Below are 14,368 nucleotides of genomic sequence, written 5' to 3' on the forward strand. Positions count from 1 at the left end.
TAGAGAGGGATATTTTTAATTCTTTTCAGATAGGCTTTAGGAAGACAAGTTTAATTAATTAACAAGAATAACAGTACAGCAAATGTGAATCAGCTTTCAGATAATGAATTGAAGGTTGTGTGTGTTATAGACTTTGTTGCATGGCTTCTTATCCACAGAGGGCCAGTGTGGGTGCAGGTTTGTGTTCTAACCAAACAATAACACACCTGATTCAACTAATCATGTCTTGATTGAAGTCTGTGATTAGTTGATTTGTTGAGTCAGGTGTGTACTGGTTGGCAAGAACAAAAACCTAAGTCCACATTGATCTGTGTGGAAATGATTGGACCCCCACTGTTATAAGTGCTACTTTCATGATGAATAGTAATGATCTGTTTATTTTAATAACTTTAGGGGAGATTAATATAATCCCATTATAAATAAGAAATGTCAGTTTGTACGTTTTGAACATTTGGACATGAATTAAAATGTATTATTTAAGATGGGCTAATTTGGAACACCCATGGGCTTAAAGGGTACACTCAGTACCCACTAAGCCCAGTCCAGACTTTTCACATATTTTATCTAATATTTTTTTGTCTTATTAAAACATAACTTCACATGAGAGATTCATCTTTCATTTTATATTCACTTTTCTTACAAAATTAGGGCAGTATATGTTAGAAATGTCTATATTTAGATTTTGGTGGGCTTAATAGGTACACTTACCCTACCACTTCTTAGACTTTCTTTCAATGAGAATGACAGATCTATAACTCACATTTCTGTGTACATTTGGTCAGGTCACCCAAAAAGTTATATAATGCAGCTTTAAGTAAATGGGTTCCGTACTTGATTCTTACATCGTATGTTCTTGCTCTCAACAGCCATTGAACAACGCTGATTTTATAATTCCAGTGGAAATCGATGGAACAGTTCACCAGGTAAGCACGACTCTTGAGTTTAAATTCTTAGCCTTTGTCACACGTTCTCTCCTTCATAGCACCACAATGGAATAAGCAGTAAAGTTGCCCTGACCTCAAATACAATTCTATAATCTATTATTTGTGTTATCCATGCTATCTCCTCAGTTTTGAAAGTGTGCCATTAGCGTACCATTAGTTTAAAGTGGTTTCTTTTCTTTTTACCTTTTTCCTACCACTGTTTACTCACCGGTGCTATAGTGCTAGTACACTAGGCTAGCAACCTGACAGAGCTTTGGCCTTCTCTGTTGACGGGTCTCAGCAGCCGGCGTCTATTTCTGTGGGCTGACGAAACAAGGAAGTACTGACTGGCTTCTCAGAAATCACCGGGCTCATCAATCTCAGGCCCTGGAACAGATTCTGCCCAGCCCATTGGAGATCACATTGGAGATTGCAGTTTTGCTTAGTTTAAAGGCAAATTTTGTCCAGAAGACAGAAGAAAACACCTGTTTTATACCCCAGGCCTGGGTCTGTTTCAAGTAATCTAGGATAGGCTTGTTTAAGCAGGGAGAGCCTATTCGGGATGACTTGGTTCAGGAACAAGGCCGATAGCGTCATGCTCTTTCGAGGAATCGAGCAGAACTGGAATAAAAGTGATATATTGACAGGCATATCCTTCCATACACAGATAATAGGCTACACCTGATTTGACCATTCCACGTGGAAATGTAGGGTCATCTGCCATTTATGAAGTCTGATATGCTGTCAGAGGTGTTAACCTCTCTTTCAGTCTCTTTCAACGTCTCATTTTTATGTCCCAACCCATTAACCTCAATATCATCTGGCACCTCATAGCAGTAAACCTGGACAAGCAAGGCAAGGTGCAGCCAAAAGTCACAGATGAGAGGGCGTAGGCACAACTATTGCTCCAAAAAATTATTTAAGATCCTCTATTCAAAAAGTAGTTCAAAGCATTAACGTCTTGAGCAAAGAAAAAATACAGTCAACTTTTTGTAAATAATCGGAAGTGTTTCCCCATGTCTTGTGTTTTCTATTACTTCAGGTGTATGTGTTGAAGCGACCCCATGTGGATGAGTATCTCAGAAGAATGGGGGAGTTGTTTGAATGTGTTCTGTTCACTGCGAGTTTATCCAAGGTGAGATCCTGTTCACTGAATGCTGACTGACATAACTACATTAAAGGTTGAAAGGATCTAAGTCAACTACTAAGGCTTAAAGAGAAATTCAGGATTTAACAAGTTAAATGTTAGATGGTTCCTCATCCTGAAAGTAGTCTATGGGCAAGGAGAAACTGTAATCCATGGTTCTGTTTTCTTTAAACAGCCACTACAAATGTAAGCTAACTTAAGTCCATGCTATCTAACAATCAATGGAAGTGATGGGGGCATCTAAAATACTGAACGTTCCTTTTAAGAATGTGACACGTGTTTGACATGTTTTATTTACAATTCTTCGAAACTTTGCCCTGCCATTCTAATATCTTATTCATACACAATAACTTAATTTACATTTACATATGCATCACACACACACAGCTTTCTGTGAACTACCATCAGTGACAATGTTGTGTGTTTTTTCATTTTGTGCCAGTATGCCGATCCCGTCTCCGACCTGCTGGATAAATGGGGTGCCTTCCAACACCGTCTCTTCCGGGAGTCCTGCGTTTTCCACCAAGGAAATTATGTGAAAGACCTGAGTCGTCTGGGCAGGGACCTCAACAAGGTCATCATTGTGGACAACTCTCCAGCCTCCTACATCTTCCACTCTGATAATGCTGTATGTCATTCATACTTCTTTCTACCAGTATACTATACTAAGCCCTCTATTCAATCAACTGCAGATAAATGAGAAACTGCACTGCAGGTTCACTCAGAAAGTTGCCGTTGTAACAGAGGTGTTTAAGAGAAACTGACACTCTTAACTATTTTACAGAAACGAAACAAACAGATAGTCATAGTATCGTCMCAAAATATAAAATGTGTAGTTTATGCTTCGAATGTACTTTATTAGAGGTTTTACAAATTGTTTCTATTTGACTCAAAATTCTATAACATATAGTCCAGCATGGTTGGCAGYATTATATGGATGCATTCAATGCATGATTAATTTAATTCAGCAATAAATCAATACAAAATAAATTGTTGATTCAACGTACAATTGTACGGCAACCAGCTGCAATAGGATTGTGAGTTTACTAAGCAAAAACGTTGTTGAGCAAACCCACAACAAAAAGTTTGTGTGAATTTTGTTGAGCAAACTCGTAATACTATTGCAGCTGGATGTTGAATCAACATATATTTTCTTACAGTGTAAGTAGTCTAATAAATATATCTATCAGGTTGTAAATCACAGCTAGTAAAATGTTTGCTGCCTCCAGACCTACTTAATTAGCAAGCTAGATGGCTTGATACCAGAGTTGTGAACTCGAGTCATATGACTTAAACTCGAAGCCTGACTCAAGTCACACATTAGATGGCTTGAGACTTGACTTGATATAAAATAACTTGAGACTTGACTTTGACTTGGAGCCTCAAGACTTGGGACCCGACTTTGACTTGAGACTAATGACTTGAAATTATCTGGCCAGGTTTTGCAACTTTTCATCACCCAGTTRGTAGAGCATGGCATTTGCATTGCCAGGGTTGTGGGTTCGATTCCCACGGGGGACCAGTACRAAAACTTATAAAATGTAATGCCTGTCACTACTGTAAATTGCTCTGGATTAGAGCTTCTATTAAATTACAAATGTACATGTACATTTTGTGGCACAGAGGGAAAATCTCAATTGCATACACCTCACGTCCTTTCTCCTCACAAGTTTCAACGTTTATTTGCCATGTGCACAGAATACAACAGGTGTAAAACAGTACAGTGAAATTCTTACCTTGAGACCTCTTTCCCAACAATGCATTGATAAAATAATAATAGAAACTAGATGGTATTGTACAATTGATGGGACTTGCTTTAACCAATATTTTGGTGGTTGTGGTAAAAGTTTTAAAAGTTTCACTTTACTATTTAAAGCAAAGCAGATTTAAGTATGTATGTTTTTGGAAAATGTTATAGTTGTGGTAGTGTCTGCAGTAGTAATAGTTATAGTTATAGTAGACTGGTTATAGTTGGAAAAGTTAGAATAGCCTGAACMTATGAATGTTGGCTTTGGCTTGAACAGTACAAGAGTTACTGTTCATGAGTTACATTATGCTAATTAATGCACATTTATATAGTTATTAGTTAATACATTTGAAAGAATTTGAAGTTAGGATAGCATGAACCTGTGAAAGTTTATTTGGTTTTTCTAGCATGAACAGTTCAAGAGTTACAATTATTGTTGGTAGGTATTATATGCTAATTTATGCACATTTAAGTAGTTATAATTTATAGTGCAGACCAGAGTTAGTGCGAACCAGTGCTAGCTAGCAACGCCTAGGACCAGAGTTGGACCAGAGCTAGTGCACACCAGAGCAGTAGTTGTGGTTCAGTAGTTGTGGTAGGTGGTTGTGTTGTTTAGGTCATTAGTTGTGGTCAGTAGTTGTGTGGTTGTGGTCATTAGTTGTGTGGTCTGTTGTTGTTGTCAGTAATTATGTGGCTGTAGTCAGTAGTTGTGTGGTTGTGGTTAGAAGTGGTCGATCGTTTTGGTAAGTACAGTACATGTGTGGTTCAGTAGTTGTGGTAGGAGTTGTGGTCAGTAGTTTTAGTGGGACCACAAGGTCCCGTGTGGCTCAGTTGGTAGAGCATGGCGCTTGCAACGCCAGGGTTGTGGGTTCATTCCCCACGGGGGGACCAGGATGAATATGTATGAACTTTCCAATTTGTAAGTCGCTCTGGATAAGAGCGTCTGCTAAATGACTTAAATGTAAATGTAAATAGTAAGTAGTTGTGTGGTTCATTAGTTTTGGGCAATAGTTATGTTGTTGTGTTCAGTAGTTTTGTGGTTGTGGTCAGTACTTGTGGTTTAGCAGTTGTGGTTGTGTTTAGTAGCTGTGGTCAGTAGTGGTCAGCAGTTGTGGTCGGTAGTTTTGTGGTTGTGGTCAGTAATGGTCAGTAGTTTTGCTAAGTAGGTGTGTGGTTCAGTGGCTGTGTTTAGTAACTACAGTTGGATGTACTGACAAATTCTCTAAAATGACTTTGGAGGTGGCTTATGGTAGAGAAATGAACATAATTCTCTTGCAACATCTCTATTTGATATTCCTGCAGTCAGCATGCCAATTGCAAGCTCACTCAAAACTTGAGACATCTGTGGCAGCACAAGGTRCACCTGTGTAATGATTATGCTGTTTAATCAGCTTCTTGGCAACGGATAAATGCTCACTAACAGGGATGTAAAACAAAATTTGAGAGAAATAAGCTTTTAGGAAATTTTTTGGGAGCTTTTACTTCAGATCATGAAAAATGGGACCAACACTTTACATGTTGTTTATATTTTTGTTCACTATAGTTTAAAAAGTATAAAAGTTACAGTATCAAAATGTGTGTACAAGCACACYATTCCAGATCAATATGCACATTTTAAAGTTTGAATTATGTTTCTAGCTGAAACAGTCTAGGAGGAGTAGCGTCCATAATAATAATAATAATACGATTTAGAATGGGACGTTTGCTTCGCAAGATTCATTTAAATAGAATAATCWAATCTAATCAAATTGTATGTCACATGCACCGAATACAACAGGTGTAGACCTTACCGTGAAATGCTTACTTAAAAGCCCTTAACCAACAATGTACAATGTAGTTGTAGATGTACAATGTAGTTCAAGAAATAGAGTTAAGAAAAGATTAACTAAATAAGCTAAAGTAAAAAATAAAATAACAATAACGAGGCTATATACTGGGGGTACCGGTAGAGAATCCAGGTGGCCATTTGATTAATTGTTCAGCAGTCTTATGGCTTGGGGGTAGAAGCTGTTAAGGAGCCTTTTGGACCTAGACTTGGCGCTCCGGTACCGCTTGCCGTGCAGTAGCAGAGAGAACAGTCTATGACTTAGGTGATTGGTGTCTCTGACACCGCCTAGTATATAGGTCCTGGATGGCAGGAAGCTTGGCCCCAGTGATGTACTGGGCCGTATGCACTACCCTCTTTAGAGCCTTACCGTCGGATGCCAAGAAGTTGCCATACCAGGTGGTGATGCAACCGGTCAGGATGCTCTCGATGGTGCAGCTGTAGAACCTTTTGAGGATCTGGGGACCCATGCCAAATCAAGTCTCCTGAGGGGGTAAAATGTGTTGTGGTGCTCTCTTCACGACTGTCTTGGTGTGTTTGGACCATGATAGTTTGTTGGTGATGTGGACACAAAGGAACTTGAAACTCTCGACCTGCTCCACTGCAGCCCSGYCGATGTTAATGGGGGCCTGTTCAGCCCTCCTTTACCTGTAGTCCACGATCATCTCCTTTGTCTTGCTCACATTGAGGGAGAGGTTGTTGTCCTGGCACCACACTGCCAGGTCTCTGAYTTTCTCCYTATAGGCTGTCTCATCGTTGTTGTGTCGTCAGCAAACCTAATGATGGTGTTGGAGTCGTGCTTGTCCACACAGTTGCAGAGGGCGGTGTATAGTCCCAGGGACCTTAGCTTAGTGATGAGCTTTGTGGGCACTATGTTGTTGAACGCTGAGCTGTAGTCAATGAACAGCATTCCCACTTGGGTGTTATTTTTGTCCAGGTGGGAAAGGGCAGTGTGGAGTGCGATTGAGATTGCATCATCTGTGAATCTGTTGGGGCGTTAAGCGAATTGGAGTRGGTCTGGGGTTTCCATGATGATGGTGTTGATGTGAGCTATGACCAGCCTTTCAAAGCATTTCATGGTTACCGATGTGAGTGCTATGGGACAGTAGTCATTTAGGCAGGTTACCTTGGTGTTCTTGGGCACAGGGACTATGGTGGTCTGCTTGAAACATGTAGGTATTACAGACTCGGTCAGGAAGAGGTTGCAAATGTCTTGGTAATCCGTCTGGCCCCGCGACCTTGTGAATGTTGACCTGTTTTAAAGACACTTGCTCACATTGGCTACGGAGAGTGTGATCACGCAAGYGATGCCACATCCGAAGAGCGTCAGAGTCAGTGTAGAAGGATAATAAAACATTTAATTAAAATAAAAACCACAAGTGAGGTGGGTTAGAATCACGGAAATGCAAGTACTGTGTATACAGGTCAATGCCAGTACCTTATTAAATGTGCAGGGATACTGGAGTGGTTGAGGGGCGTTTCATACATAAAACATGACTGGTAGTAGAAATATATAAATACTTATGGYACTATACTAATGGTAATATATACATGTAAACAGGAGTAATAGTTACCAGTAGCAGGATAAATAGATAAATACTAWTGGCAATGAATAATCAATCGAAAGCGGTGTAATGGAGTCACTCAATAGGCTGTGGGAGAGGGAGAGCAGTAGTTGGGTGGGTGGGACTTCTGGCTTTCTCCTCCCTCTCAAAGAAGGTGAGAGGACACGAGGAGTGTGCAGTTGAGATTCTCCCCACGCAGCATCGCCCTTTCAAAAAACGTACAACAGATTGGCTAGCGAAACMAACACTCAACCCTCTGAATGGACCATCAAACTGTCAATCAACACAGGTCGGGTGAGCTACTGAACATATTGCTGAATTGCTGTACAGCTATACAGCTATACGATCACGTGCAGCACAAAAGTCAAATTGTAGGGAGGGAGGAATTATGTGGCGATCAAGAATTTTAACTGCTTACTTTGCAAGCTCACCAGCAATTGGGCATCAAGCAACAATTGCTAGCATAGGCCTAATGGTATTTTGGTATGTCAAAATTGCTTGGAATTAGTCATTTACTTATGAAACTTGCATTTGGTGTTTGTTGTTAAAATTAATTATTACTGTGGCGAAGACGCACCAAAGGCTTTTCTTTCCACTTGCGCACTCCAAATTCTCGCCAGTGGAGAGTRCTTTGTTCTCTTTTTGAAATGTTTGCTGTTGCTTTCACATGTTTAAATGTGGTAAATCTATATTCTGTCTAATCTGACAATAATTGCTAGCATTTAATCATTCCATCCCTGTCCCATTTATTGCAACGCTTAGACATGTGTTTCATTGATTGAGGTACGGGTTTGTTCGTACATCACTTGGACAGGAAGAAAGAACTCTCCAGGAAAAAGAAAGGCAGAAGTGTATGTTTCATGATTAACTATTCAAGGTGTGATTGTGGTTATGTACAGGAACTCAAGTCATTTTGTTCTCCCGATTTGGAATACCTCACCATCAAATGCCGTCTGCATTACCTACCGAGAGAATTCTCTTTGGTCATCGTCACAGCCGTTCAACAGCCCTCAAGCCGACGCCGCTACGGCTCTCAAGGAACTGCACTGGACTTTGTGCAAACTGGAAACCGCATATCCTGAAGCTGCATKTATTGTAGCTGGGGACTTTCATAAAGCAATTCTGAGGAAAACGTTACGGAAGTTTTATCAACACATCTCCAGCTCTACTAACTCATCAAGAACTCTYGACCATTGCTCCTCCCCCTTCCGGTATAGCTTCAAGGCCCTCCCTTCGTAAAATCAGATCCCTCCTCCATTCTGCTYCTCCYATCCTATAGGCAGACACTTAAACAGGAAGTACCTGTGGTAAGGACTGTTCAACGTTGGTCTGACCAATCGGAATCTATGCTTCAAGATTGTTTTGAWCACGCAGACTGGGATATGTTCCGTTTTGCCTCTGAGAAGAGCATTGGCGTATACACTGACTCAGTAATGGAGTTCATCAGGGAGTGCGTAGAGGATGTTGTTCCCCCTGTGACAATTAGAACATATCCAAACAAAAAAACATGGATAGATGGCAGCTTTTGCTGAAAGCGCATACCACCGCGTTTAACCATGGAAAGGTGACTGGGAACATGGACGAGTATAAACAGTCTATCTATGCTCTCCATAAGGCAATCAAACAGGCAMACTTCAGTACAGAGACAAAGTGGAGTTGCAATTCAACGTCTCAGACATGAGAGGTATATGGCAGGGACTCCAGACAATCATGGATTATAAAATGAAAACCAGCCACGTCACGGACACCAACGCCTTGCTCCTGGACAAGCTAAACACCTTCTTTGCCCGCATTAAGTGCTGCCGGCGTGGGCCACCACCCGCGTCGTTCTCTGTGGCCGACGTGAGTAAGACATATTAAGTGTGTTAACCCTTGCAAGGCTGGCGGCTCAGACAGCATCCCAAGCCGCGTACAGACCAGCTGGCTGGAGTGTCTTCGTACATATTCAATCTTTCCCTAWCCCATTCTGTTATCCCCACCTGCTTCAAGATGTCCACTGTTGTTCCTATCCCCAAGAAAGGTAATTGAACTAAATGGCTATTTCCCYGTAGCACTCACTTCTGTCATCATGAAGTACTTTGAGAGGCTAGGTCCATGGATAACGCAATTTCCATCGCACTGCACATTACCTTATCCATTCTAGACCAGAGAAATACCTATGATAAAATGCTGTTCATCGCCAACAGCTCAGCCTCAAACACCATAGTGACCTTCAAGTTTATCACTAAACTCGGGGCCCTGACTCTGAACCACACCCTGTGCAAGTGGGGCCTGGACTTCCTGATGGGCCGACCTCAGGTGGCGAAGGTAGGCAACAACACCTCCGTTACGCTGATCCTCAACACAGGAGCCAAACAAGGGTAACCTCTCCCTCAATGTCAACAAAATGAARGAACTGATTGTGGACTTCAGGAGACAGCAGAGAGAGCAGTGGAGGGTGAAAAGCTTMAAGTTTCTYGGCGTGCACATCAATGACAATCTGAAATTGTCCATCCACACAGTCAGTGTGGCAACCTCAGGAGGCTGAAGAAATTTGGCTTGGCCCCTAAGACCCTCACAAACTTCTACAGATGCACCATTGAGAGCATCCTGTCGGGCTGTATCACCACCTGGTACGGCATGGCGCCGGAGAAGATGGCTGACGTTTTACGTGCTCTTAACCAACTGTGTGTTTTGTTAGTTTTTTTGCGTTGTTTGTTGCTGATACCGTCTCTTATGACCGAAAATAACTCCTGGACATCAGAACAGCGATTACTCACCACGACATTTACATTACATTTAAGTCATTTAGCAGACGCTCTTATCCAGAGCGACTTACAAATTGGAAAGTTCATACATATTCATCCTGGTCCCCCCGTGGGAATTGAACCCACAACCCTGGCGTTGCAAGCGCCATGCTCTACCAACTGAGCCACACGGGACCACGAACTGGCAGAAGCTTTTTTTTCCTTTAACAAGTCCGACGAGCCCAACGTGAAGGACATACTGCTTTCCCGGGAACAGGCCCAAATCCCCGTCTTTTGCATGAAGAGAGTTCKGCTGCCTTYTGAGAATTCTTAGGYGWTCGAATAAACCCCCACTGCTTCCGTTCTACTAGCTAACATSCATTCATTGGAAAATAAAATTGACGACCTACAAGGAAGATTAAACTACCAACGGAACATTAAAAATGGTAATGTCTTAGAGTCGTGGCTGAACAACAACATTATCAACAGCTGGCTGGTAATACGATGTATCGGCAGGATAGACCAGCGGCGTCTGGTAAGACAACGGGCGGCGGACTATGTATATTTGTAAACAACAGCTGGTGCATGATATCTAAGGACGTCTCGAGGTTTTGCTCACCTGAGGTTGAGTATATCATTATAAGCTTTAGACTACACTATCTACTTAGAGAGTTTTCATATGTATTTTTCGTAGCTGTCTACATACCACCGCAGACCGATGAGTGCGGTCTTAGTGCCAGCAATGAGCTGTATTCTGCCCAGGAATTCTCAAGGTTTTGCTCAGCTGAGGTTGAGTATATCATTATAAGCTGTAGACCACACTATCTACTTAGAGAGTTTTCATCTGTATTTTTCATAGCTGTCTACATACCACCGCAGACCGATGAGTGCGGCCTTAGAGCCAGCAATGAGCTGTAATCTCTGCTGTAAGCAAACAGGAAAACGCTCATCCAGAGGCGGCGCTCCTAGTGGCCGGGGACTTTAATGCGGGGAAACTTAAATCTGTTCGACCAAATTTCTATCAGCATGTTAAATGTGCAACCAGAGGGAAAAAAACTCTAGACCACCTTCACTCCACACACAGAGACGCGTACAAAGTTTTCCCTCGCCCTCCATTTGGCAAATCTGACCATAATTCTATCCTCCTGATTCCTGCTTACAAACAAAAATTAAAGCAGGAAGCAGCAGTGCCTCGGTCAATAAAAAAAAATTGTGAGATAAAGCAGATGCTAAGCTACAGGATTGTTTTGCTAGCACAGACTGGAAAATGTTCTGGGATTCTTCCGATGGCATTGAGGAGTGCACCACATCAGTCATTGGCTTCATCAATAAGTGCATCAATGACATCATACCCACAGTGACCGTACGTACATACCCCAACCAGAAGCCATGGATTACAGGCAACATGCGCACTGAGCTCCGACGAACCATCAAACAGGCAAAGCGTCTAAGGTAAAGGGCGTGACAGACGAGTGTGTGGACATAAAGGCAATATATCAAAATCCCACTTTTAAACCATTGTAATGTATGATTCAGTGCAAAATGCCTATGACATTATTCAAACTATCGGAATTGGTGTAAAAAAAAAAGGATTATGTGTGACAACATATTAAGCAAGAATAAGGAATAGGCAAAGTGATCGTGTCAGGCGAAAATGATTTAAAAYGTTTTACCATTGCAACATTTGATGTACTGTACAGTCAAATTCACCGTGGTTGTCTGAAGCATGCTATACATTTCACAGCTGGCAAAGCCTCATCGTGATTGGTTATTCCCCGTCATTTGCAACAGGTCAATGAGCGYCATCACTATCTTTCCTTTGAGGTACCTCAAACTGTCGTGATTACCAGCKGAGAAACTTTMATGAGTTAATTTKACTCCTGGCTCARAGTTTGTCTGAGCAGTGTCTTAACATCGTCCTAAAACCTTCTCTGAGCTGAGAGTTTTTTGTTGTTGTCTTAAAACTCGTTTTAATAGGGTTCCTGGGATCTTTTCTGAGAGGTTTTGTGGATACAGGCCCTGGTCTATCCTTCGTTCTAGCAAGATGCACGCAGTAGTACACACCATAGTAGTAGTACACACGCAGTAGTACACACACAGCAAGTGCCACTTGCTTGCCTCTCCACGAATCCAAAGGCTCTTYTTAAGAGGTACCTAATACATTTAAATAAGTGTGCATGTGTCGGGAGGGTGCTCTCAAACATATTTAACGAAAGAATGGTCAAAATATCTCCTCCAAGAGGCAAACCTACAATGTTCTGATCCACAGGTGGGAACTCTAACCATTATACTCTGAATCCTGTTCTTAACACCTTGACTTCAACAGACCATTTAAATGTCTGTAAGCGTTCATCCCCCCCAAAAAAATCTTAATTCACCCAGTAATGTTGATTTATCTTGCTTTGTTAAAATATAAAAAGTCTAAAACAGTTAATTTGTTGACAACAGACTCATTTAATCAAGTAGTTAACCAAGTTAGCATTTAATTTTCTTTTGACTGTATGCTGCTGTAACCTGATCTCATAGCAGTTTGTATTATTCTCTAAGTAAATCTGAGACACTCCATTTAGTATGATATGTTATGTTTCATATGGTATGTATTAATTTGTGGATGTCCATCATCCATTTCACATGATCTGTTAGAAATTACAATTCGTATGATATGTTACGAATTCCAATTTGTTGTTGCTAACGTTAGCTTGGAGGCTAATGTTAATGTTAGCTAGGTGCCTAATATTAGCCAGACTATAGGTTAGAGTTAAGGTTAGGTCTAGTCTATGAGATCAGGCTGGCACATGGATTGAACTTGGATTGTCCAGCAAGCAGTAATTCTGAATATTGTTGTTTTTACCCTGGTGCACCATGCATTTGTATTTATTAGGGATCCCCATTAGCTGCTGCCAAGGCAACAGCTACTCGTCCTGGGGTCCAAACACATTAGGGCACATACATCACACATAAAACAGTACATCATATAACATTATTACACCACAACATATCTACAATACAAAATGTATAATAACACCATACAACAATATTACAATGTATGTGTGTGTAGACTGCGTGTGCTAGCGATTGTGTGCGAATGCATGTCTGTATATAACTTATCTTCTCTCTGCACCAAAATAATGTCTGTGGCTTCCATAGTTATGTCATTTTGGTGCTTATATAGGTAAAGAATTTGCTCCAATGGAGAAATGGGTGTAAATGAACCGAACAGCATGCACCCTCTCGACCCATACTTTCTGGTGGGGATGTAGTGCTTTCGTGGATTGTCTAACGTCAATAAAAATGTATTTTCAATATATTCCTCTATGACCTATTCATAATAATGTGGATTTTTACATTCTTAAGAATAGGTCAACTTTTTAATTTATGATCTAGTTTAATTTCCGCATATACCATTACTAAATGTAAATAAAGGGTATTCGATATAACTAAATCACTGGTTCACATAGATTTGTGTCATGATGTCTAAACCTGACTTTGTTTATGACTTCACCTCTCCACACACTCAGGTCCCTGTAGCATCCTGGTTTGACGACATGGCTGACACAGAGCTACTAGATCTCATCCCGTTCTTCGAGAGACTAAGCAAAGTGGACGATGTCTACGATATGCTCAAGCAGCAGAGGACTGCAAGCTAGTGTGTAATCAAACACCGGCTGCAACTTTTCACCACGGGGGTCATGGAGGAGGCTGGTGGTTAACAAGCTTCAAGTTTCTTCCCACTAGAAGGACCGGCTAGTGTTTCTCGGTCGTCGTCACCCAGCGAATTCCATTCACACACAACGTCATAGAGGCCACTCAGTTTGGCACAGAGACAGAACTGGGTGGAACTACTTCATGACAAACATCGAAAAGAGTGTTATGAGTAATTTTTTCACTTTTGATGCAGTAATCCCCTCATGGTTACGACTTTTCCTCCTGAAGAAAAGGTTAAATAAAGCCCTTTTTCGGGGGACGGTGATCAATTAAGCAGGCAATAAAGTCCTTTTTGCAAAGCAATTGGCGAATACGATATGAAATACTGAGGGTGTTTATCTTGAGATCAAGATAACTCAATCCAATCGTTTAAAGACTGTTTCGAAAAATGCCCTACTGTACCGCAAGTATATTGTTTTTGAATTTTTATCATTTTTCCTTACCCGAACATTACTGTATATCGAGTGTTTTCAACATTCAATGCCATTTTAGTAAATGATTCACTACAACATGCACACTTGTGATTGTGTCAAGGATGTACGATTATCAACAAGGATGCACTATGTAGCAACACAGCAAATCATCGTATTTTGAACATTGGAAAAGCTGTCACATGCACGTGGATGTATGTGTTTGTATTTTTATTCCATGTCAGCTGATTTAAGATCAGATTTGAAGAAGATACAGCAATAATGTTCACCTTAGTGAAATAGTCAGCATTTGATATTAA

At 41.1% G+C, this 14,368-nt stretch overlaps 1 protein-coding gene across 1 annotated transcript in view; it reads left to right on the plus strand.

The window, feature by feature from the left end:
* Window positions 1-14,151, plus strand: part of LOC111959248 (uncharacterized) — a 43,505-nt gene extending 29,354 nt beyond the window's left edge. The window contains exons 3-6 of the mRNA XM_023980727.1: window positions 867-923; window positions 1,966-2,058; window positions 2,513-2,698; window positions 13,452-14,151. Of these exons, the coding sequence (XP_023836495.1) occupies window positions 867-923; window positions 1,966-2,058; window positions 2,513-2,698; window positions 13,452-13,580 (465 nt within the window). The 3' untranslated portion in view covers window positions 13,581-14,151. The remainder of the gene's footprint in view (window positions 1-866; window positions 924-1,965; window positions 2,059-2,512; window positions 2,699-13,451) is intronic.
* Window positions 14,152-14,368: the final 217 nt, after the last annotated feature.

The sequence above is a fragment of the Salvelinus sp. IW2-2015 genome, linkage group LG36 (assembly GCF_002910315.2).
Source record: "Salvelinus sp. IW2-2015 linkage group LG36, ASM291031v2, whole genome shotgun sequence".
In the NCBI taxonomy this organism is placed as follows: Eukaryota; Metazoa; Chordata; class Actinopteri; order Salmoniformes; family Salmonidae; genus Salvelinus; species Salvelinus sp. IW2-2015.